General features: G+C 66.1%; 1 protein-coding gene across 1 annotated transcript in view; it reads left to right on the top strand.

The window, feature by feature from the left end:
- The first annotated feature begins 16,599 nt into the window (after window positions 1–16,599).
- The window catches only part of TAFA5 (TAFA chemokine like family member 5), a 70,785-nt gene continuing 62,299 nt past the window's right edge, over window positions 16,600–25,085 (top strand). Inside the window, exon 1 of the mRNA XM_036437599.2 lies at window positions 16,600–16,723. Coding sequence (XP_036293492.1) covers window positions 16,615–16,723 — 109 coding nt within the window. The 5' untranslated portion in view covers window positions 16,600–16,614. The remainder of the gene's footprint in view (window positions 16,724–25,085) is intronic.

Raw genomic sequence — 25,085 nt, 5'->3', positions numbered from 1 at the left:
TTTGCCCTCTGCTTCTGCTTGAAAGTAGGTTTTCCCGAAAAACAAAGGTTCTGTGAATCCGCCTTCTCTCTCGCTGCGCCCCAGGCTCCTGTGAGGGTGACGTGTGCCCGTGCCACCCTCTCGGCTCTCCAGGACGGCGGTCACCTCCCCGGCCAGCGAGGACCAGTCCTTTCTGTGCCGCTTAGTGCCCGTCCGAGTCCGTCTCACATTACCATCGGCCCGGGGCTCTGTGCGTGCTCGGGAACCGGGCACAGCGAGGTGAACTGCACCGAGCAGGCAGACTAATAGTGGCTATTTTTAAAACGAAGAATAAACAGCGCCTTCCATCAGAACAGTGTGACGTTTTTACATCAGACCCGCCGAGAACGGCCCGGATCCGTCACGGAGGTGGCAGCTGTGTGCCCCGGGCCGGCCCCGGGCGGTTAGTGGGGCTGCCGAGCAGGCATTTGTAGACACGCTGACATCGGCCACAGCTCCCCTGGCAGGGGAGAGGGGCCTCAGCAGCCGGGGGCCTATCCGGCCAGGCTCGGGGGGACTGGTCTGGGCCCCGCCAACCTCCCGGGGAGCTGGCTTATATGGTCAGAGGTCCCCGCCCCTGGCCCCTGATTGGTTGGTCCTCATGCAAATGAGGGCTCCAAACCCTGGCCATTGGGTTGGCCCCAAAGGCACTTTGGCTATAGCTGGGCAGCTCTGATTGGCTGGGGGAAACCTCCTCTTGGTTGACAGGATTTCAGCACCTGCTCTGCAGCAGTGGCTCCCAGCCTTCCCGACGCTGTGACCCTTTAACACAGCTCCTCCTGCGGTGGCGACCCAGCATAACATCATTTTCGTGGCTACTTCCGAGCTGTGATTTTGTTGCTGTTATGAATCGTCATGTAAATATCTGTGTTTTCCGATGGTCTTAGGCTCCACAGCCGTTCCCCACCTGTGGGCCGAGACCTGAGAACCACTAGCAGGCTCGCCTGAGACCATCGGGAAACACGGTGTGCCTGGGAGGGAGGCCCGTGCAGACATGGCCGCCAGGGCCTGGAAGGACCTAGAAGAGCAGCTGTGAGGTGGGAACAGAACATGAGCCAGGAGAGGAGGCAGGGCCCTCTCCCTGCCCTTGGCGCCACCCCAGCAGCCCCGGGGCCTGCCGGAGCGTGTCCTGGGTGAGGCTGGGTGGGAGTGAGCCTGTGGAAGTGGGTGGCGGGAGGAGGAGGCCCGTAGGGCTCGGCCGGGACGGGGAGGGCGGGAGCCGGGCCTCAGAGCGCCCGGGGATGGATGGGCCCGCGTCTCCCGCGTCTTGTTCCGGGAACACGCGCTGCTTGTCGCCATTGATCATCCTCCGAGCACGCCGCGCGTTTGATTTTATCGCCGTGTTTTATTGGAGATATGGGGATCTAAGGCAGCAATGAAATCCACATCCATCTCCCTCCCTCCCTCCGACTGCGAGCCGGGCCGTCCCCGTGGGGTCAGGGCCGGGTCTGTGTCCCGGGAGGTCCAGCCGACGGGAGCCAGCTCAGCACCCCAGCGCGAGGCCGGGGCCAGAGGCAGCACCCACAGGACCCCGGCCCCCCCCCCACTCTGTGCCAACAGGACCCAGACCTCCCTGGTCAGAGGCAGCATGGGGTCCAGAGGAAGAGCCGGGAGGCCACATGAGGGTCCACATCGTTTTTATACAAAAGCATCGTAGCTCGTTAAAGTGTTTCAAACGAAAGACAAGAGTCAGGAGGGAAGAGCCGTGCTCAGCCCCGGGCCGGCTGGAGGGTCCCGGAGAAGCCGGTTTTTGAAAGTTGTTATTGTTACTGATGTCAGAGCCGAAAGGAGGAGAGAGAAACATCCAGGATGAAAGAGAACCATCGGCCGGCTGCCTCCTGCAAGCCCCCCAGTGGGGATGGAGCCCCCAACCCTGGCATGTGCCCTGACTGGGAATTGAACCCTAACCTCCTGGTTCACAGGTCAACGCTAACCACTGAGCCACATGGGCTGGACACAATAAGCCTGTCTTTAACATCTAACCACTCCCGGCTGCACCACTGCACAGGCAGGCGAGGGAGCGGTTTGCTGAGTTTCCAAACCTCAAACCAAGAAGCAAGACGCCATGGTCCCCCCAAGTCCTGGTGCCCCCTCTGGCTTGTGGGGGGCCAAGCAGATTCCTGTGGGTGACCCGTGCCCTCCCTGCTGCAGGCAGTACCTGAACACAGGCTCTTGTGACTCAGCCGTGTCCCCGCTGAGCCGGCTCCCGTCCTGACAGCGGCCCAGACCTCCTGGCTGTCAGACTTCACAGCGGCAGCGGCAGCAGCAGCCTCCGGCGGGCCATGGGGAGGAGGGGTCTGGGGCACCTCTTCGGGGACCCATGCCCCGTGTCTGTGGGTCGATGCTGGAACCACACAGCCCCACACAGAGGGCGGAGTGGGCTCCACCAGACACTGCCCAAGGCCCCCAGAGGGAGTGTCAGGGGGGGCTGGCCCTCGCCCTCGCCGATGGCACTGCCTGGTCCCTCCGTCCTGGTGCCGCCTGGGTGCTCCCGGTGCCGCCCGGCACGGCCATCGGGAGTCCCTCCTTCCCTCACACCCGCCCTTCCCATCCAGGCCGCGCACAGAGGCCTGTGACGGCCGCGGTGACCGGGAACCCAGAGGGAGGACCCGCACGCAGCGGCTGGAGGGCGCCTGACTTTTAAAAATACACCATCGATCCGTCTGGGAAATCCTCCTCCGCTTCTCAGAAAACTAATCCCCCCGCGTGGCTATCACTCACGGCCTCTTATGTTTTTAATCCGTTTTATGTGGGGACCCGCTGGCTCTCTGTCGGGCAAGCCTGGGGCGAGGAGCCACCGGCATCTGGGACAGGGGTCCCTGTTCTGTCTTTTAAAAAAATACGTTTTTATTGATGTCAGAGAGGAAGGGAGAGGGAGAGGGACAGAAACGTCAGAGATGAGAGAGAATGACTGGCCAGCTGCCTCCTGCACACCCCCCACCGGAGATCCAGCCCACAGCCCGGGCCTGTGCCCTGACCGGAAATTGAACTGTGACCTGGTTCTTAAGTCGACGCTAACCATTGCGCCGCTGGCAGGGATGTGTGGGCTCAGACGTTTTGCACGTTCCCGAGCCTCCTGCCAGCACCTCGCTCTCACAGACACCGTCGCCGGCTAGAACTGGTTTCTGTGGGGGAAGGGGGTCCGGACGAGCTTTCCTTCAGGCACACCCGCCCCGCCCCACCCCACTGGGGCACACCTGCCCGCCCCGCCCCGCCCCACCCCCAGCCTGCGGTGCCGGGTTGAGGCCTCTCCCCGCGAGCCGCCTGGTCTTCGCCGGGTGCCCAGCGCCTGGTCCTCCGTCCGGGACCTAACGGGCCTCCCCTTCGCGGCCACGTCCCCCGCTGCCCTGTCTCTCAGCCTCGCTGTTCCCATGACCGGAGAGTCTGGGGCGCAGAGGGTCGCCCAGCCTGGCTTCCCCGGGTTACAGCTTCCGGAGACAACGCCCAAGGGCCCCCCGCCATCGCAGCCTGGTCCCCCTTTCCCTCACAGGCTCAGCGAGGAGCGAAGGCACACGCCTCGGGGGCACCGGTGCCGTGCCTGCAGGTTCGATGCCCACACGGCCAAGCAGCTGGTTTCTGTTCCCAAACCTGCTGTTCGGCTCTGTCCTGCGTCCAGCCGCCCGGGGACAGCTGCTGCCCGGAGGGAGGGCATTCTCTCTCTCTCCCATCGACGTCTCTGTCTCCCTCTCCCCCCCTTCCACGCTCTCTAAAACTCGGTGGGAAAATATCCTCGGTGAGGATGCACAGACACAATGGGCGGGTGAGATATTAGAAATGTTGCTTGTACACACTGCGCTCCCAGCTGCCTGGGTGTGACTGAGCAGGAAGTGGAATAAGGACGCGGTTCACCCGGGTCAGCGATGACCACACGTCTCTCCGTGAACGTCTGTCCGCTCCTCCGCCGCCCGCCCCGGGCTGTCTGCGGCCTCCACGGGGCCGGTCTGTGCGGGCGCCTCCCTCCCACGCGTGTCCGCCCAGAGAGCATCCTCGATGGCCTGGCTCTGGAGCGCCCAGCGCGGCTCAGCCGGCCCGGTGCCGTGTTCCCGGCGATTTCCTTGGCCGGCCTTCCGGATCCGCCTCGCCACGCTGAGGGCATCAGCGGTCACCACCCAGCTCTCCTGGCATCTGCCTGAGCTTGCCAATTCATGTTTACAACCTCCAACCGGTTCTTCACGGAGCGAGCTCTGAGCCTCCTGCACACACACACACACACCCACTGCTCCTCGTCTGATTGTACATGAGAACGCACCTCAATCATCTCTCTGAACGCCCGGCACCTGCTCATTCTGAGGCTTTTGTTTGTCTTTATATGAAGTTCATTTTCTCGGTTATATTTCCCAGGATTATGTTTTAAATCTGGATAAATTACTCTTTGATGTTTAAGTACAATGACAATAATCAAGAGTATATAATCCTATCTAATAAAGAGGGGGTATGCACATTGACTGTCACACCATCACAAAGATGGCGGTGTCCATGTGGAGGCGGGGTGTGCATGGTGGGGCTTGATGGGGGCCCTGAGGCCTCACCTCCTGCCCAGCGCCAGGCCAGGGGACCTGAGGCTGTGCCCCCACCCGGCAGGGCCTGACAAGGGTGGGGCCGGCTGGGTCTGGGTCTCGCCCAATGCGGGGGGGGGGGGGGGGGGGGGCCGGCTGGGTCTGGGTCTGACCCAATGGGGGGGGGGGCCATTTTGAGGCACTGCGGGTGGGCGGGGACTTGATTCTGGGTCCCACAGTGCACCCCAGACTCTGACAGGAGGGAGATTTTCATATACGTTTTACTGATTTTCTTTCATCTCTGACACTTCTATATTAGAGAAAGGGCAAATAGCAACATTAAAATATTTCCTCTAATCCCCTGTTAATGGGCATGAATTTTGTGCACCAGGCCACCAGCAGTTTGATAGAAAAGGTAGAAGAAGACATTACTATTTTATTTCGCCCACTGGTGTGCCAAGGCAGGTCCAGTGTCAAAGGAGCCACGCGTGTCAATGGTGGGCGAGATGGGCCACGCGCTGACTGACCGGCTCAGGGCGGCCTGCTGTGACCATGGGAGGTCTGAGGGAGAGCGTCCGGTGAGGACGCCTAAGGGGCACGTGTCCCCGGTGTCCTCAGGACCCTCCCGGGCCGTGGTCTGTGCGGCTGAGCGGACACGCCTGCCCCAGGGGGTCAGGGCGGCTGGTCGCTTCCCTTTCCCATCCCGCTTCCCGTCCCCCCCACCCCTCAGACACACAGCTGTGTCCTCAGACTGCACACACCCCACAGACCCCACCCACAGACCCCACAGACCCCACAGACCCCACAGACCCCACAGACCACACACACCCCACAGACCCCACAGACCCCACCCACACACCCCACACACCCCACAGACCCCACAGACCCCACAGACCCCACAGACCCCACAGACCCCACAGACCCCACAGACCCCACAGACCACACAGACCCCACAGACCCCACCCACAGACCCCACAGACCCCACAGACCCCACCCACAGACCCCACAGACCCCACAGACCCACCCACAGACCCCACCCACAGACCCCACACCACAGACTGCACAGGCCCCACAGACCCCACAGACCCCACCCACACACCCCACAGATCCCACAGACCCCACAGACCCCACCCACAGACCCCACAGACCCCACCCACACACCCCACAGACCCCACAGACCCCACCCACAGACCCCACAGACCCCACCCACAGACCCCACAGACCCCACAGACCCCACAGACTGCACAGACCCCACAGACCCCACAGACCCCACAGACCCCACAGACCCACAGACCCCACCCACAGACCCCACAGACCCCACAGACCCCACAGACCCCACCCACAGACCCCACAGACCCCACAGGCCCCACAGACCCCACAGACCCCACCCACAGACCCCACCGACCCCACAGACCACACAGACCCCACCCACACCACAGACTGCACAGACCCCACAGAACCCACAGACCCCACAGACTGCACAGACCCCACAGACCCCACAGACCCCACAGACCCCACAGACCCCACAGACCCCACAGACCCACCCACAGACCACACAGACCACACAGACCCCACAGACCACACAGACCACACAGACCCCACAGACCCCACCCACAGACCCCACAGACCCCACAGACCCCACAGACCCCACAGACCCCACAGACCCCACAGACCCCACAGACCCCACAGACCCCACAGACCCCACAGACCCACCCACAGACCACACAGACCACACAGACCCCACAGACCCCACAGACCCCACAGACCCACCCACAGACCCCACAGACCACACAGACCCCACAGACCCCACAGACCCACCCACAGACCCCACAGACCACACAGACCCCACAGACCACACAGACCACACAGACCCCACCCACAGACCCACCCACAGACCCCACAGACCCCACCCACAGAACCCACAGACCCCACAGACCCCACAGAACCCACAGACCCCACAGACCCCACAGACCCCACAGACCCCACAGACCCCACAGACCCACCCACAGACCCCACAGACCCACCCACACACCCCACAGACCCCACCCACAGAACCCACAGACCCCACAGACCCCACCCACAGACCCCACACACCCCACACACCCCACGCACAGACTGCACAGACCCCACAGACCCCACAGACCCCACAGACCCCACAGACCCCACCCACAGACCCCACAGACCCCACACACCCCACACACCCCACAGAACCCACAGACCCCACAGACTGCACAGACCCCACAGACCCCACAGACCCCACAGACCCCACAGATCCCACAGACCCCACAGACCCCACACACCCCACACACCCCACCCACAGACTGCACAGACCCCACAGACCCCACACACCCCACAGACCCCACACACCCCACAGACCCCACAGACCCACCCACAGACCCCACACACCCCACACACCCCACGCACAGACTGCACAGACCCCACAGACCCCACAGACCCCACAGACCCCACAGACCCCACCCACAGACCCCACAGACCCCACAGACCCCACAGACCCCACAGACCCCACAGACCCCACACACCCCACACACCCCACACACCCCACACATCCTGCAGACCCCACCCACAGACCCCACAGACCCCACAGACCCCACAGACCCCACAGACCCCACCCACAGACCCCACACACACAAACACACCCCACACACCCCACAGACCCCACACATCCTGCAGACCCCACACCACACACCCCACAGATCCCACAGACCCCACCTACAGACCCCACCGACCCCACACACCCCACACACCCCACAGACCCCCTCCCTGTTGCTGTTCTTGTGTGAGTAGCTGCCTGTTAACTGTCTGGCTCCCGCCGTGTGAAAGAAGCAGCTGTCCGTCATGTCACTTTTCATCCAATCCCAGCGGCTCCCCGCTCGGCTTCCTCCCGCCTCCCTCATCTGTCACCAACGGCTTTCCTGTGACCCACTTACTTCCCCTCTTTGGATGGAAATTTATAAAAATAGGCGAAGCCCGCCACTCTCCAGAGCATTGTCTTACTCCACCGAGACTCTGCTTCCCGGCAGTGTCGACAGTTTGGCTCAAATAAACTCGCAAAAGTGTTTGCAGGTCTGAGTGCTGTTTGTATGTTAACACCATGAAGACGGAGGCGGAGGCCGGGGAAGAGGCAGGTCCCGGGGGGAGAGGTCTAACGATCGGCACCTCCCCCCCCCCCCCCCCCCCGACGTGGGTGGTCCTGCCGTTGGCGTGGCCGAGCACCACGACCTCCGTCCATCCCCACAGGACAGGCGGCCGGGAGGGAGAGGCTGGCGGTGGAGAAGCCGCAGGCACACCCCAGCCGGGCGCTCGGGGTCCACGCCCCGGTGGCCCATCAGCTGGACGGCAGGAGCCCCGATGGACGGGATGAGGATGTGAACTCAGGTCTGCGACCTCCTCCCCAGACCCACGGCCCGCTTCATCCTGAGGGGAACACCAGACGGGTCCCCACTGTGACACCCTACGGAGCCCCTGGCCGTCCAGACAAGGGACATCGGCCCGGCCGCGTGGCTCCGAGGCTGAGCATCCACCTGCGAACCAGGAGTCAGGGCTCAATTCCCAGTCAGGCCCAGGCCCAGGTGGTGGGCTTGATCCCGAGTGCGGGGCGGGCAGGAGGCGGCCGATCCATGATTCTCTCTCACTGTTGTTGCTTCTATTTCTCTCTCTCCCCCTCCCTTCCTCTCTGACATCAACAGAAATTTTTTTAAATGGATAGAACTGCAAGTATCTACACTGATAAAAGAGAAACATGCAAATTGACCATAGCTTCTCGATGCCCACCAGCCAATCAGCAGTTGGTATGCAAATGAACCCAACAACAACAAAAAAGGCGGGTTCATTTGCATATGCAGGCGCCGAGTGGCTGCGGGCGGGCGGCAGCTCCCTGGACAGGCAGCCGATCGCGAGGGGACGGGTGCTGTGAGCGGCATCATCCAAGTCCAGGGAGCCTCCCAACAACAGCCGTGCACGCGTCTCCCAAAGCCCCGCGTCAGACCACCTTCTGGTGTTAGCGCGTCCCCTGTTATTTTACAGGATCTCAGTCAGGCGAAGCAGGTTCACTGCCAAAGGAATGAAATTAGAAATCAGTAACAGGAAATCTCTGGAAAATCCTCCACGTATTTGGATACGAAATACTAAGTAATTACACACATCTAAGTAATTCATGGGCCAAAGAAGACATGTGAAGGGAATGACGGTGTTTTCGGAACTGGATGGAAATTGCACGCAGCTAAAGCCATAATTGGTGTGTGTGGGAGGATTGTGGTGGTGATAACATTATCTCGGCAGACAGAAAATAAAAGTATTCAGAAAATTCCATATCCATTTCTGGTCCTATAGAATAAAGAGGTAATATGCAAATTGACCTTCACGCTTTCACAAGATGGCTGCCTACACCAGGCTGAGGGGAGCAGTAAGAAATGATCAGTCCGGAGGGCGGGGTGGGGAGGCCAGTGCAGGGCTACTAGGCTGGTGGGGGGGGGGCAGTTGGGAGTGACCAGACTGGCTGGGGGTGGGGGTCAGTTAGGGGTGATCGGGCAGGCAGGGGGGTCAGTTAGGGGTGATCAGGCAGGCAGCGGGGACAGTTAGGGGTGACCAGACTGGCTGGGGGTGGGGGTCAGTTAGGGGTGACCAGGCAGGCAGGGGGGACAGTTAGGGGTGATCAGGCAGGCAGGGGGGTCAGTTAGGGGTGACCAGGCAGGCAGGGGGGTCAGTTAGGGGTGACCAGGCAGGCAGGGGGGACAGTTAGGGGTGACCAGGCAGGCAGGCAGGTGAGCGGTTAGGAGCCAGTGGTCCAGGATTGTGAGAGGGATTGTGCTCCGCAGTTGGACATCCCCCAAGGGGTCTGGGATTGGAGAGGGTGCAGGCTGGGGGGAACCCCCCTCCCATGCATGAATTTCATGCACCGGGCCTCTAGTATATATATAAAACCTGCAAACGCTAGGCAGGAAGGGCAGTTCCTGTGTGAACCCCTCGCCTGGCATGATGGTGGGAGATGGAGAGGTTTCTTCCTCGGTCAGACATGAGCCCAGGGTGTCTGTTCCCACCACGTATTCTGAATCCTGTGCTAGAAGTGCTGGCCAATGCAATAAGGTAAGGGGGGGGGGGGGGGAAAGCATTCAGATTTGGAAGGAAGAAATGCAACTGTATTTATTCATGGATGCTAGGACTGTGTATAGGGAATCTGATGGAGTCAACAAAGATGGTACTCGATTGAGTATCTAAGTTTATCAAGGTCCCGGGACACAAGGCCAGCATGAAAATCCGATGGAATCCTCCATCATTTAGAAGCGATACCCAAAATGCCACTTCACGTAGCACCAAAACAGAATACATATGGCAAATGACGAGGAAGACCCATACATGGAAAACTATAAAATATTGCTCAGAGAAATCAAACAAGACCCAAGTGGAGAGGTAGAGTCCAGGGGTCAGAAGGCTCAACACTGTTAAGTGACAATTATCCCCCAAATTAATTTACACTTCACATAAAACTCCAATAAAAACCCGGCAGTCTTCCTCAGAGAAATTGACAAACTGATTCTAAAACTCATGTGGAAATAACAAAGGATTTAGAAAAGTCAAAATGTTCTTAATGAAAAAAGGATAGAGGGCTGACACCACACTTCCAGACTAAAGCCCTGCCATGGAGAGAGCGCGTCTGAACATGGACACGCAGGTCGGCTGCACAGACGAGAGCCCAGACACGGCCACCAGACACTGTCGACTAGTTCTTAAAACGTGTTCTTGTGGTTTTCAGAGGGAGAAAGGAAGAGAGGGAGCGTTAGAAACATCAATGATGATCGGCCGCCTCCTGCACGCCCCCTCCCGGGGACCCAGCCCACACCCCGGGCCTGTGCCCCGACGGCAGTCAGACCGTGACCTCCCGGTTCTGAGGGACGCTCAGCCCCGCGCACGCCGGCCTGGTGTCCGCTGGCGTCTGACAGAGGCGCAGAGAACAGGAGAGCGGCTGGTGTTTCACATAAAAGGTGCCCGGGCCCCAGAGTATCCATTCTGGGGAGAAATCAGCTTGCCTCGGCAGCCCGCGCTATGTACAAAACCGAACCAAAACCAGCCGCAGACCGGAATGTAAAACCCGACACGGCAAACCTTCCAGAGCAGTGTTCCCCAAAGTGTGGTGCGCGCACCCCCGGGGTGCGGGAAGAGTCTGCTGGGGGTCCGCGTTGCACCGGAGTTTGGTGGGGATGCGCACTGCACCGAGCTTAGCTGCGCCTAATTCTACGTTCTCATGAGTACGAGGGCCACTCAGCGTTACGGAAACGATAGAAGGGGTGCACATCCGTCAGAAGTTTGGGAAACACTGCTCTAGAGGAAGTCGTTCCTGGAAACTTCCTGGTGTCCGGCTGGGCCAGCGGTCGGCAAACTCATCCGTCCACAGAACCAAATCCCAGCAGCACAACGACTGACATTTCTTCTGAGAGCCACATTTTCCAAACTTAAACTTCTTCTAAATTGACTCGCCCAGGCCGTGGTGTTTTGTGGAAGAGCCACCCTCAAGGGGCCAAAGAGCCGCACGTGGCTCGCGAGCCGCGGTTTGCTGATCACGGGGCCAGGCCAGCATTTCTTAACCACGGCCCCCGGGGGGGGGGGGGGGGGTGACCAGGGGAGCGGGGCCGTGAGCGGGACTTGGAGAGCCACTCCCAGGGGCAGCGCTGGGACCACGCAGACACTCCCTGTCCGAGCGGAGGCGTGCGTCCAGAACATGCCAGGAACCGCCAGAAACCGAGAACACCGGCAACTCAGTAAAACAATGGCGGGCACTGCACCGGGAAGTGCTATTTGCATATATGCAAATGAGCAGATGAAAAGATTCTTACATCATCAGTTATTAGGGAAATGCAGATTAAAATCCCCTAGATACCACTTCACACCTGTCAGGGTGATGATAATTAAAGAAGGCACACTTCCCCCAGCGAGGCGGGAACTCAGAGGAGAGTGGGGGAGGGGGAGGGGAGAGGGGGGAGGGGAGAGGGGAGGGGGGAGGGGGGAGGGGGTAAAGGCTCAGAGGGGGGCAATCACGGTGACACTCACCCAGCAGGAAGGAACCCTGTTCGCACAAAACTCACGCCTGTGTGTTCCGGCAGCTTCCTCCGTGAGCACCCAGGTGCCCACCAGGAGGTGGAACCCGGACCAGCGGCTGCGTCCATGCCCTGGCCACGTCCCAGCAGGAGAAGCAGCAGCACGGGGGCCTCACACGGCCTCAGGGCCACGGCCGGAGACGAGCGGGCGGAGGCGGGGCCAGTGCACACGGAGGGCAAGAGCAGACGCTGCGGGTGCGATGGCAGAGTGGGCACCAGGGCGGAGGGGGGGAGTGGGCAGGGGTGGGAGGAGGGGGAGGAGAGGGGCCCTCACCGACGGGGCTCATCCTGTCCCTGTCTTTCAGTCCGCGCCCGGAAAGACCGCTCTGCTGTCTGCTCCCACCCGTCCGCGTCCCTCGTTTCAAAAACACGGAAGGAATTAGCCCCCGATGACGAGTTCTCGGCAACCACAGACGAAGACACGCACGCCGGGAGGGGACGTGCCGAAGGTCACGGATCCACAGACGCCGCGGTGCCATTTCCACCAGCTCGGCCACCTCGTGGCCGGAGCACGCACACGGCAGCGCCGAGCACGCGTGTGGCCGCACGGCGAGGGGCAGGCCCGGGCCCAGCACCCGCTCCGCCGAGACCTGAAGGAAACCTCACGTGTTTAGAAATCCACGTGGCCACCTCAGCGAGGCCCTCACGCGGGTCCTTATGGGGCCTAACGATTCTAGCTTTCTGATTCCTTTTTACAAGTCTCTGGGACGGAGAGGAGGCAGGCCGGGGCTCTGGCCTGCTGACGCCGCGCCCTTTAACACGCTCCTCCCGTGGTGGCCACCAGCCCGAGAGCCATCGCCGCGGCTGCTTCACAGCCGTGATTGTGCTGCTGTTAGGAATCGGCACGTAAATACCTGTGTTTTCCATGGCCTTAGGCCACCCTGCTAGCGGCCCTCAAGCGTGCTCATTGCTGAACGTTTAAAAGAAAAACTAACAGGGTGGGGGTGGCTGGAGGGAGCCGAGGGGGGAGGGGGCCCAACAATAAAGATGAAAATAAGTGAAAAGAAAAAGTGAAACATAGAAACACTCGGCCTAGGAACCAGGAGGTCAGGGCTCGGTCCCGGCAGGGCACCTGCCCAGTAGGAGGGGTGCAGGGGCAGCCGATCCACGATTCTCTCTGTCACTGATGTTTCTGTCTCTCTTCCTCTGAAACCAATAAAATACATTACAAACAAATAAATGAAGGCTGAGTAGGGCAGTGCACGCTGTGTCCTGAGGAGGGTAAGCTAGGAGTCCGGCCCAGAGAGGCCTGGGCCTCCCCCCCACCCCCACCCGCATTCCTGGAGGTCCCCGGAGCCCCTCAGAGCGCCAGGTCTCACTGCCAGGCCTGCTGTCAGGTGGGGGACACCGGGCCCCTCCCCTGCTCCCTGGGCACGGAGAGAGGGGGTGCACAGAGAAGGGGGTGCACAGAGAAGGGGGTGCACTTCACGTCCCCGGCTGCAGAATCCAGTCTGTCGTCCTGGCCCCATGTCAGAACCAGCCCGTCAACAACACGTGGCCACTCGGCTTCCCGTCTCCTAGCAACGAAGCCCAGTGCTCTGCTCCCCCCGCCTCCCCCCCCCCATTTTCTTCCCTCTCGGCCCGGCTCCCAAGCCATCAGCCGCCCTCACCTCGGCCCAGCCTGGTTGGTCTTAGGGAGGAGACCCCTCGCCCGGAGGCCCCTTGTCCATCCGGAGGCCGGTCCTGCTCCCGGTCCCACTCCTCTCCTCTGCGCCCTCCTGGGTTCGGGGTACGAGGCCCGGCTCTTTCCCTCCCTGTCTCTGCAGGAGGCTCAGTCCGCAGGGCGAGCAGCCAGCACCCAGCTTCTCCCCAGCAGCCTCTGCTCCTGCCTCCTCCCAGGCCACCTGTGCCCACCCGGCTCCGCCTTCAGCTGCTCCTGCATCTCCTCCAGGCCACCTGTGACCCCGCAGGCTGGATCCAGTCTCAGCAAGATAGCCAGAGGCCCCCCTCAACCTCTGACACCGGGGTCAGAACCCCATCCCTACCCCTACAACCACCCCCCAACCCCGTGACCTCTGACCCCGGGGTCCGAACCCCTACCCCTACCCCGACACCCCCCCCAACCCCGTGACCTCTGACCCCGGGGTCCGAACCCCACCCCTACCCCGACAACCCCCCCAACCCTGTGACCTCTGACCCCGGGGTCCGAACCCCACCCCTACCCCGACACCCCCCCCAACCCCGTGACCTCTGACCCCTGGGTCCAAACCCCATCCCTACCCCTACAACCGCCCCCAACCCCCGTGACCTCTGACACCGGGGTCTGAACCCCATCCCTACCCCTACAACACCCCCCAACCCCGTGACCTCTGACACCGGGCGCCTGCAACAGGCACCGTCAGGTGGTTCCTCCAGACCCCTCTTCCCGTCCCTCCAGGGACCCCCTCCTGCTGGACCCCACAAGCCCGCCCACTCCACCAACCCCGCCCCTGTGGTCCCGGCCGCCCTGAGGGCCCAGCACCACCTCCAGTCCGGCCTCGGGGTCTGGGCTCCGGGATGCTCCCTGAGCACCGTGTCCCTCCCGTCCCCCACCCTGGACCCTCCACAACCCCTCCCCAAGGCCAGCGAGACGGCCTGGGGGCAGGCCCCGCGCACACTCAGGGGACAGGGCTCCTGGGGAAGAGTGAGCAGGAGCGGGAGCGCGAGGGGTGGGGGCTAGCATTCCAGTCCTGTGTCCTCGGGTCCCCCCAACACGTGACAGCCACTCCCCTGGGAGGTTCCTGCAACCCTCGTGTGTATGCTGTGCACCCCAATCTTACCCGGAGCCAAATACTCCCCACCCCACCCCACCACTGGGCACGGGCGCACTGGCTGTGTCTCCCCATTTCCTCCTCGCCCCCCACCTGCTCGTTCCCGGGCCGGAGAGCGTGTGCTGCTCCTGCCCACACTGGCGCCCAGTAGGTGAACGAGGGGCGGTCTGCGGATCAGAGCGCCTGGAGGATCTGAGCATCGGAGGAGCGTGGGGTGTCAGGCCTGAGCTTCAGCAGATGGAAGGGGATCAAAGCGGAGGGAGAGGTCCTGGGCCTGGGGGTCCCGCCAGCACCCCGGCCCTGCCCTGCCCTGAGGCTCTCCCTGGCCTGCAGTCCCCGCCAGCCAGGGCGACGGGAGGGAGCGCGCGTTAATTAGACAGAAATAGAACGTTCATGAAAAACCAGCCTCTCGCCAGCGTGCTGCGGCGGGGGCCCTGCTGGCCGCCAGCCTGCGCCTCGGCCCCAGCCTGCAGGGGTGTGCGTGCAGAGTGCGGTCTCTGTGTGCGTGCAGCCCGTGTGTGCGTGCAGCATGTGGTCTGTGTGTGAAGCCTCTGTGTGTGTGTGTGTGTGCACGCAGCCTGTGTGTACATGCAGCTTGTGTGTGTGCATGCAGCCTATGTGTGTGTGCATCTTGTGTGTGTGCATGCAGTCTGTGTGTGTGCAGCCTGTGTGTGTGTGCAGTCTGTGTGTGTGCAGCCTGTGTGTGTGCATGCAGTCTGTGTGTGTGCAGCCTGTGTGTGTGTGCAGCCTGTGTGTGTGCATGCAGCCTGTGTGTGTGCAGCCTGTATGTGTGCATGCAGTCTGTGTGTGTGCAGCCTGTGTGTGTGTGCAGCCTGTGTATGTGCATGCAGCCTGTGTGTGTACACAGCATGTGTGGTGAGTGCATAGGGGTGTGGTGTGCTTGTGTAGGGTGTGTGCATGTGTAGGGTGTGTGGTGTGTTTATAGGATGTGTGTATGTATGTATATGTGTAGGGTGTGATGGATGTGCATGGTGTGTACATATTTATGAGCGGCATAAGTATGTTGTGTGATGTGTATGTGCGCACAGGTGTGTGGGGGTGCACACATGTGTGTGAATGGCATATGTATGCTGTGTGTGTGTGTGTGTGTGTGTTCTCGCTCCTCCCTGACACCGTCCACCCTCAGGCCTCTCTGGCTCCTGGGAAGGGGCTCCCGCTCCCCGGGGTCTTCTGGGGCCCATAGAGGCAGGAGGGGGGGCACCGCCCTAACCACACCACCATCTCCGCCCGGGCCTGTCCGGGCCGGAGGAGGAGCGGGTTTGCAGAGCTGGTCAGGGAGGCGGTGGATGTCCTCCTGTCAGAGACCCGCTGCTCAGGGCAGCCTGGACCGGCCTGGGGACCGCGGCCAGCCTGGCGGGGGTGGTGAGGGGCCGCTCAGAGGCCAAGCAGAGCAGAGGCTTTGCTGCTGGTGCCTGGCCCTCGTGGGTGCTGCCCTTGTGGGTGCCACCTGCGGGGACTCTGTGCGACCCCGTGTGCTCCCCACGGGCCTGGGGGCTCCTGCACAGCTAAGGGAGGCGCCGGGGTGTCCCCGGGGAAAGGCCCCGCAGCCTGGACTTAGGGTCACTCGGGTACCTCCACCCCAGGTGCCACCTGGGGTCCAGGCCTCGCAGGCCGGGCCTGGGCAGGAGGGTAGCCTCAGGGCCTGCAGCCAAGTCCACAAACTTCCTGCCTCTGGCCAGCCCCCTGTGGGGTGCCCAGGCGGGAGGGGGGGAGGGGGGCATCTCTGTCGCCACCCAGAGGCGCGGCCAGGGCACCATGTCCCCACATCCCTTCCCCTCTCCTCCCCTCCCCTCCCCTCCCCTCCCTCCCCCGCATCCTCCTCCCCTTCCCCTGCCTCCTCCCCCTCTGCCTCCTCCTCCCTCTGCCTCCTCCTCCCCCTCCTCCAGCCCCCGCCCCCAGCGCCCCTCGCGGCCGGACACGCGCACAGGGCGCGCTCCCCGCACCGGCAGCCGCGCGCCCAGCCCGCCGCTCAGCGACGCCGGAGCCCGAGCCCCGGAGCGGGGAGCGGGGAGCGCGGGGCCGGGGCGGGAGCCCGGGAGGCCGCGGAGGCGGCAGCGGAGGAGGAGGAGGAGGAGGAGGAGGAGGAAGCGAAGGACCCGGAGGCGGAGGAGGAGGAGGCGGAGGAGGACCCGGAGGCGGAGGAGGCGGATGGCGCGCGCGGGGCCCGCACGTGGTGGCCGCGGGGGCGCGGGCAGGCCCGGCCGCTGAGACGCCGGCCCCATGGCGCCCCGGCCCCGCAGGCCCCGGCGGGAGGCGGCCGCGCTGCCCGGCCTGGCCTCCTCGCTGTGGGCGCTGGTGCTGCTGGCCGGGCTGCTGGTGGCCTTCTGCAGTGAGTACCGGCCCCTTCCCCGGGCCCCATCCCCGGCCCCGGGTCCCCCCTCCCCGCCCCGGGTCCCCCCTCCCCGCCCCGGGCCCCCCACCCCCGCCCCGGGTCCCCCCTCCCCGCCCCGGGCCCCCCTCCCCGCCCCGGGTCCCCCCTCCCCGCCCCGGGTCCCCCACCCGGCCCGGCCCCGATCCGCGCGGAGCTCTCATCGGGCGCCCCGGGCCGGGCCGCAGAGCCGCGCCGCTGCCCTCCCGCCTGTCCGGGAGCGGGGACGCGGCGCCAGGCGGGAGGGACTCGGGGGACGGGGCCCTGCCTCCGGGGGGCGGGGGACGGGGGCGGCGCCGGGAGCGGTCCCCCGGGTCTGACCAGCGGCGGGCTCATGGGCTGGGGACCCCGCACTCTCCATCGCTGGGTGCGTCCGGGAGAAGCGGGGGTCAGAGCGGGGCGCAGGGGTGGGGGTGGGGGTGGGGGCGATGGGAGGGTCACCCGCTGGGCACGGGCCGGCCTGGCCCCGGGTCCGGGTGCCTGTCTCCGCGGGAAGCGGCTGGGCGCGGGGGACAGCGTCCTGGACCAGCGGGGCAGCGGTCGGGAGACGTGGATTCTTTAAAAATTGTTTAAAATCCCCAGCCACCACCTGACAGCCCAGCCCGGCGTGGCCACTTCCTGCACGAACCCCCCCTTCTCCCCAGGGAGACTGTGGGGGCCCAGGGGGGTCCCTGCCTCCCGGTTCTGGACACCAGCCCTCAGCCCGGACCTGGGGGACGGGGCCAGGGCGGGAGGCCTCCTGCCGGGTCCAGCCAGGCCGCGGTCTCCCTGCCTCGGCTGGCACCGCGGGGAGGGTCCCGGAGCAGAAGGCGGCCTCCCTGGGCTGTGACCGGGAATGCCAGGCGGCACCGCCACGCCAGGGGGGGCACAGTGTGCCCCTGGGAAAACGCTCCTTCCCGGGCCGAACGCCAGGAGCCGGTCTGGGGTTCGAGCGAGTGCGCGCCCGCCCGCCGGCGCGCCTGGCTCGGCTGGTCCCCTGCTCAGGGGAGAGGGCTCAGGCAGGCGAACTCGCTGTGGGAAGAGATGCGTTTGAGGTCCTTCGGGTGGCCTTGCTGGAGGGGTGCACTCAGCAGGTTTGGGGGCGGACCGAGCATCCGGAGCCCCTGGCGCCGTTCCTGGCAGCCCTGGCGCGGCCGCGTCCTTGGGGCCCTGCCTGGAGGCGAGGGCAGCTGGAGCCGGCGGGGAGCAGGCCTCGCGGGAAGGAGCAGCTGCTGGTCCTTGTTCAGGGCAGACCCCCGGCCGCGTGGCTGGGACACCCCACAGCTCAGCGCACAAACACCCCTGCCCGGCCGGGGCTCCCTGCTCCCCCCTCCTCAGCCTGGGGGACCTGCCGCTCCACCCCTCCCGGAACCCAGCCCAGAACCCACCCCAAAACCCACCCGACACCCACAGGGTCCGGCCACGCCGCTGGAGCCAGGGCTCAGAGCCACGCGGGCCTGCGGGCGGCTCCGGTGAGGACCCCTGCGGCCAGGCCCCCCCTCCCGCTCAGCGGCCTTCCGGAGCCTCCGGGTCTGGAGTGGGTCCCCCACCGGCACCTGGGCAGCAGGCGTCACCCCTGGAGGGAGCTCGGTCCGCAGCGTGGCGTCTCCCTGGCCGGGCGCTGTGTCTGCTCCGTAACAGCCCGCACACCCGCCATGCACGTGGGCACCGAACACGGTTCCCTGAGACACAACAAGGCTCCAGCCTAGTTCACAGCTTGGTGTGAACAGCAGCCTGGAGAGGAAACACGCTCGCTCTCTCTCGCTCTCTCTCTCTCTCTCTCGCTCTCTCTCGCTCTCTCTCTCTCTCTCTCTCTCTCTCGCTCTCTCTCGCTCTCTCTCTCTCTCTCTCTCGCTCTCTCTCGCTCTCTCTCTCGCTCTCTCTCTCTCTCTCTCTCTCTCGCTCTCTCTCGCTCTCTCTCGCTCTCTCTCGCGCTCTCTCTCTCTCGCTCTCTCTCTCGCTCTCGCTCTCTCTCTCGCTCTCTCTCTCTCTCTCTCTCTCTCGCTCTCTCGCTCTCTCTCTCGCTCTCTCTCGCTCTCTCTCTCGCTCTCTCTCTCTCTCTCTCTCGCTCTCTCTCTCGCTCTCTCTCTCTCTCTCTCGCTCTCTCTCTCTCTCGCTCTCTCGCTCTCTCGCTCTCTCGCTCTCTCGCTCTCTCGCTCTCTCTCTCTCTCGCTCTCTCTCTCTCTCTCTCTCGCTCTCTCTCTCTCTCTCTCGCTCTCTCGTTTTTTATTCTTGTGTTAAGACTGGGAAAGGCCAAGGAGATGCCGCCGGCGCAGTGCCCGCGGCCCTGCGGGTCCGTCCTCCCTCCCGGCCTCGGGGTGGGGAAGAGGCGTTGGCATCCGGGCTGGTAAACGGTTCCGTTAGCTGCCATCGGCCTGGCTGCGGGCGCCCGGCCCGTTACAGAGCAGACACACGGTATCCGGTTAATCAGGGACACATCCTCCTCCCGGGACCCGGTGGCCGCCGCGGTGCTGTCCTGGCCGCCGGAGGAAACCGGATTAGGTCCTGGCCTGGTTTCCTGTTCTTGGCGGTGAAAGGCCGTCCTTCTTCCAGCCCAGCGGGCTCCGGCCCTGCTCCAGGCGGGAGGCGCCACCCTCCGGCCGGAGAGAGGCCTGCAGGCCGCTGCCAATTAGGCTCGTTGCTATAGAGACAGCCCTGTCATTTTTCTGGGATTGGGAAGAATTGCCAGGAGGAGCGGGGAGGGCGGAGGCAGGGGCCGGTGGCTTTCCTTCAGAGGCGACTCCGTCTCCATCTGCGGGCACATCTGGGGGCAGCGGCTGGCTCGGGGCAGGGGCGGCTTGGCAGCGATGGGCGCGGGAGAAAGGGGAAGTTTTCTCCTCCGGCCCCGAGACCGCTGCCACGGGGCTGGGAACGGGGTGTGGGCCACCCTCCTCCCCTGGACGTCAGGATAGCAGGGCGGCCCGGGCGTGGCTGCGGGCGCCGTGGCTGCAGGTACTGTGGCTGCGGGCGCCGTGGCTGCGGGCGCCGTGGCTGCAGGTACTGTGGCTGCGGGCGCCGTGGCTGCGGGTGCGGTGGGACCGCGCTGCCTGTGCTCTTTGCTCTCCACCCGGTGGCTGGGGTGTCACCGAGGGTCGCGATGCGGTGGGAGCCTCACTCTCCGGCCCACAGCGGGGACACCGGCTGCGGAATTTCGTTCACAGGGACCGGTGGTGCTCCCTCCCGGGGGGCCTGCACACCCCTGTGTGGGGCAGCCGGGCGGCCCCCAGCCAACGTGGGGACGTGGGGGGAAGGCTGTGTTCTGAAGCTTCCCGAGAGCCCCATCTGGGTGGCTCAGTGGATAGAGCGTCCCCGTGGACAGAAGGGAGCAGGGTTCAGCTCCGGCCAGGCTCGATCCCCAGGAGGGGGCGTGCAGGAGGCAGCCGGTCAATGACTCTCTGGTCATCGATGTTTCTCTTCTCCCTCGCCCTTCCTCTCTAACATCAATAAAAACGTGTTTTAAATAAATACGGTTCTGGAGGGCTGGGGGCCGGCAATAAATCCCATCCACACAGAACCGTGTCCGACCGTGGATCTCATGGCCGTGGCGGGAACCACGCGAGGAAGTGACAGGCAGCCTCAGGGTCGCCTCCGTCCACTAGCCCACATGCGGCCCTTTGGCCCCGTGAGTGTGGCTCTTCCACAGAATGCCACGGCCTGGGCGAGTCTGTGTTGAAGAAGCGGTGCTAGAAGGCGTTTAATTTAAACAGTGTGGCTCTCCCGAGACATGTCCGTCGCGGAGCTGTTGGCATCTGGCTCCGTGGGCGGATAGTGTGCCGACCGCGGAGCTAGAATATTAATGGATCCCGGGCCCCGCGGAGTCTCCTGTGTGAACGGGATTCGGGCGTGTTCGGGGCGAGGAGGATGCGGGAGGTCGCTTCCCGCCGGCCTCTGCGGGGCAGAGCTGGTGCCCGCCGGCTTCCGTGCCGGGCGGAGCTGGTGCCCGCCGGCCTCTGTGGGGCGGAGCTGGTGCCCGGCGGCCTCTGTGCCGGGCGGAGCTGGTGCCCGCCGGCCTCCGTGCCGGGCGGAGCTGGTGCCCGGCGGCCTCCGTGCGGCGGAGCTGGTGCCCGCCGCCTCTGTGCGGCGGAGCTGGTGCCCGCCGGCCTCCGTGCCGGGCGGAGCTGGTGCCCGGCGGCCTCCGTGCCGGGCGGAGCTGGTGCCCGCCGGCCTCCGTGCCGGGCGGAGCTGGTGCCCGGCGGCCTCCGTGCCGGGCGGAGCTGGTGCCCGCCGGCCTCTGTGCCGGGCGGAGCTGGTGCCCGGCGGCCTCCGTGCGGCAGAGCTGGTGCCCGGCGGCCTCCGTGCCGGGCGGAGCTGGTGCCCGCCGGCCTCTGTGCCGGGCGGAGCTGGTGCCCGGCGGCCTCCGTGCGGCAGAGCTGGTGCCCGGCGGCCTCCGTGCGGCAGAGCTGGTGCCCGGCGGCCTCTGTGCCGGGCGGAGCTGGTGCCCGCCGCCTCTGTGCCGGGCGGAGCTGGTGCCCGCCGGCCTCCATGCCGGGCGGAGCTGGTGCCCGGCGGCCTCCGTGCGGCAGAGCTGGTGCCCGGCGGCCTCCGTGCAGCAGAGCTGGTGCCCGCCGGCCTCCGTGCGGCAGAGCTGGTGCCCGGCGGCCTCCGTGCGGCAGAGCTGGTGCCCGGCGGCCTCCGTGCGGCAGAGCTGGTGCCCGCCGGCCTCCGTGCCGGGCGGAGCTGGTGCCCGGCGGCCTCCGTGCCGGGCGGAGCTGGTGCCCGGCGGCCTCCGTGCCGGGCGGAGCTGGTGCCCGGCGGCCTCCGTGCCGGGCGGAGCTGGTGCCCGGCGGCCTCCGTGCCGGGCGGAGCTGGTGCCCGGCGGCCTCCGTGCCGGGCGGAGCTGGTGCCCGCCGGCCTCCGTGCCGGGCGGAGCTGGTGCCCGCCGGCCTCCGTGCGGAGCGGAGCTGGTGCCCGCCGGCCTCTGTGCCGGGCAGAGCTGGTGCCCGGCGGCCTCCGTGCGGCAGAGCTGGTGCCCGCCGGCCTCTGTGCCGGGCAGAGCTGGTGCCCGGCGGCCTCCGTGCGGCAGAGCTGGTGCCCGCCGGCCTCTGTGCCGGGCAGAGCTGGTGCCCGGCGGCCTCTGTGCCGGGCAGAGCTGGTGCCCGGCCGCCTCTGTGCCGGGCAGAGCTGGTGCCCGCCGGCCTCTGTGCCGGGCGGAGCTGGTGCCCGCCGGCCTCTGTGCCCGGCGGCCTCTGTGCCGGGCGGAGCTGGTGCCCGCCGCCTCTGTGCCGGGCGGAGCTGGTGCCCGCCGGCCTCTGTGGGGCACAGCTGGTGCCCGCCGGCCTCTGTGCCGGGCGGAGCTGGTGCCCGCCGGCCTCCGTGCCGGGCGGAGCTGGTGCCCGCCGGCCTCCGTGCCGGGCGGAGCTGGTGCCTGGCGGCCTCTGTGCCCAGCGGCCTCTGTGCCGGGCGGAGCTGGTGCCCGGCGGGGCCGCTGGAACCAGGGGAAAGGGGACCCCGCACCGGCCTGGCTGGCTCTGATCGCGGGGGCGGGGCCTGAGGGCGGAGCGGGGCTGACCTCTGAGTGGGTGCGGCTGGCTCCCAGGGCTGGGGGCGGGGCCAGGGGCCTGGGGGCGGGGCAAAGGTAACCAGGGCGGGGCCGGAGGGGTGTCCCCTGAGAAATGGAGGTGCGGGGTCCGGGAGGGAGTGTCAGTCTGGTTTGCACACACCTGGGGAAGCGGAAGGGCCGCCTGGCCCGGGGGCGCGGCCTCGGAGGGGCGTGGCCTCGGAGCTGCCCGTCTCCTGCGGACGGACGAACGGACGGAATCGGCTGGCGGACGCTGCGGGGGGACACGCGTGTCTCAGGACGTGAGGTGTGATTGTCGTGCCAAACGCGGGGGCAGCCGCGAGCGGGGCTCCGAGCCGTCCGTGGCAGCCTGAGCTCAGGGCGCTCCTGGGAGTGCGGTCCACGCGCCTGAGCCGGCCGAGGCCGCCGCGGGCTCAGGCCTCTCCCCTTGGGCAGCCGCTGGCCGCGCTGGTGCTGACTGTCCCCCGGGGCGGCCGGACACGGGGGCCGGGGGCCGGGGGCTGGTGCTGACTGTCCCCCGGGGCGGCTGGACACGGGGGCCGGGGGGCCGGGGGCTGGTGCTGACTGTCCCCCGGGGCGGCCGGACACGGGGGCCGGGGGGCCGGGGGCTGGTGCTGACTGTCCCCCGGGGCGGCTGGACACGGGGGCCGGGGGGGCCGGGGGCTGGTGCTGACTGTCCCCCGGGGCGGCCGGGACACGGGGGCCGGGGGGGCCGGGGGCTGGTGCTGACTGTCCCCCGGGGCAGCCGGACACGGGGGCCGGGGGGCTGGTGCTGACTGTCCCCCGGGGCGGCCGGACACGGGGGCCGGGGGGCCGGGGGCTGGTGCTGACTGTCCCCCGGGGCGGCCGGACACGGGGGGGCCGGGGGGCTGGTGCTGACTGTCTCCCGGAGCGGCCGGGGCACGGGGGCCGGGGGGCCGGGGGGCCGGGGGCTGGTGCTGACTGTCCCCCGGGGCGGCCGGAACACGGGGGCCGGGGTTCGGGGGCTGGTGCTGACTGTACCCCGGGGCGGCCGGGACACGGGGGCCGGGGGGCCGGGGGGCCGGGGGCTGGTGCTGACTGTCCCCCGGGGCGGCCGGAACACGGGGGTCGGGGGGCCGGGGGCTGGTGCTGACTGTACCCCGGGGCGGCCGGACCTGCAGGAATTAACGGTGTGAAGGGCGGGCGGGCTGGGCGGGGCCCAGGCGCTCTCCCTGCTTCCCGCAGGCTCCCCCCCTCACTGCCGGCTCCTCACTGGGGCCCAGCGGCTGGGGGGCGGTGGGTGCTCCTCTGCTCTGAGATGGGCCCCTCGCCTCGTCTGCGGGCTGAGGGCTCTGCCCCCTCTCGTTGCCGGGAAAGTCTTGGTCACCTCAAGGGTAAGGGGACCAGACGTCCCGCTTTCGGCAGGACAGTCCCGCTTCCTAACCATTTGTCCCGCGTCCGCTGCGGGACGCCCGGTCACCGTACTTGAGGAGGGGCGCCCTGCGGTCCATTTGAGTGGCCTCTCGGCCGAGGTGGGGAGCGCTGCCCCGGGCCTGGGGGTGAGGCCCTCCGAGTCCTCCCCGAGCCTCAGGGAGTCTGCGCAGCGTCCTCCGGCCCCGGACGCCCTCCGGGGGCCGCGCGGAGGGAACCGAGAGGCCTGTGCGTGTACCAGCCGTTCACACGTGAGTGCCAGTGCGCCCGGTGCTGGTCTGGCTGACCTAGGGGGCCCCCTGGGTGACCCCGACTCAGAGGCCCGCTGTGTCCGGTTCTGCCTTAGCCACTTCCTCGTCTCTCACTGCAGCGGACTGAGCCCCTCACAGCCCCGGCGCCCAGGCCAGTCCTGCCGGCTGGTTCTGGCTGGGCCCACGGGAGGTGCTGGCCTGGCTCCGTTTCGCTCAGAAAACACCACGGAGGGCCTCTCAGCCGGAGCTGTGGATTCCGAGGCCACGGAAAGGCGGGGCTGGAGGGGGGGCTGGGCCCGCACCTCGGCTCACAGCGGGGCCTGGAGCGGGCCCCCGGCTGGCCCGGCCTCGCCGTGACCGCGAGGGCCCAGCGCTGCCCTCGGGGGTGAGGAGGGGGAGCGTGTGCCGGGCGGTCAGCACCTCAGTCCCATTGAGCTTCCTGGCAGCCTCGGCAACAAGGCACCCTCCTCTCGGCGTGCGGCTCCTGTCCGTTCAGGACGCGTCTCAGGACGATCCGGGGCGGGACGGGCTGTGCCGGCCCCTCGACAAGTCCCTCCCCCCAAACCTGCCAGGTGGGCTGTCCTTCCCACTTTCAGGGGAGCCGCAGAGGCTGGAAGAGGGTCGGCCCCGCCCCCATCAGCCCCCGGCCCGGGGCGGGCCCCGCGCCAGAGTCTGAAAACAGGCCTGTTGTCAGGCAGGCGGGTCTGGCCCACAGGTCCCTCCCGGCCCCCGAGGCCCCCGAGGCTCCCTCAGCCTGTGGGTGCTGTCCCTCCGCCCGGGGTCTGAGCACAGACCCTGCCCTGCCCAGGGCCACTCTGCCGCGTCCCACCAGCCCTAGCCCCGTGGGCGGCAAACTGCGGCTCTCGAGCCACACGCAGCTCTTTGGCCCCAGGAGTGTGGCTCTTCACAAAACACCACGGCCTGGGCGAGTCTATGTCGAAGAAGTGGCGGTAGAAGAAGTTTGAGTTTAAAAAGTTTGGCTCTCCGAAGGAGTGTCCACCATTGTGCTGTTGGTATTTGGCTCTGCGGACGGATGAGTTTGCCAACCACAGCCCTAGCCTCACACCTGGTGCCTGCCACCCGCGCCCGCCCTGCGCCCGCCGCGTGCCACCCCCGCCCGCCCTGCGCCCGCCGCGTGCCACCCCTGCCCGCCCTGCGCCCGCCGCGTGCCACCCCTGCCCGC

The sequence above is a fragment of the Pipistrellus kuhlii genome, unplaced genomic scaffold (assembly GCF_014108245.1).
Source record: "Pipistrellus kuhlii isolate mPipKuh1 unplaced genomic scaffold, mPipKuh1.p scaffold_m20_p_141, whole genome shotgun sequence".
In the NCBI taxonomy this organism is placed as follows: Eukaryota; Metazoa; Chordata; class Mammalia; order Chiroptera; family Vespertilionidae; genus Pipistrellus; species Pipistrellus kuhlii.
This window is presented reverse-complemented; position numbering and strand designations above follow the sequence as displayed.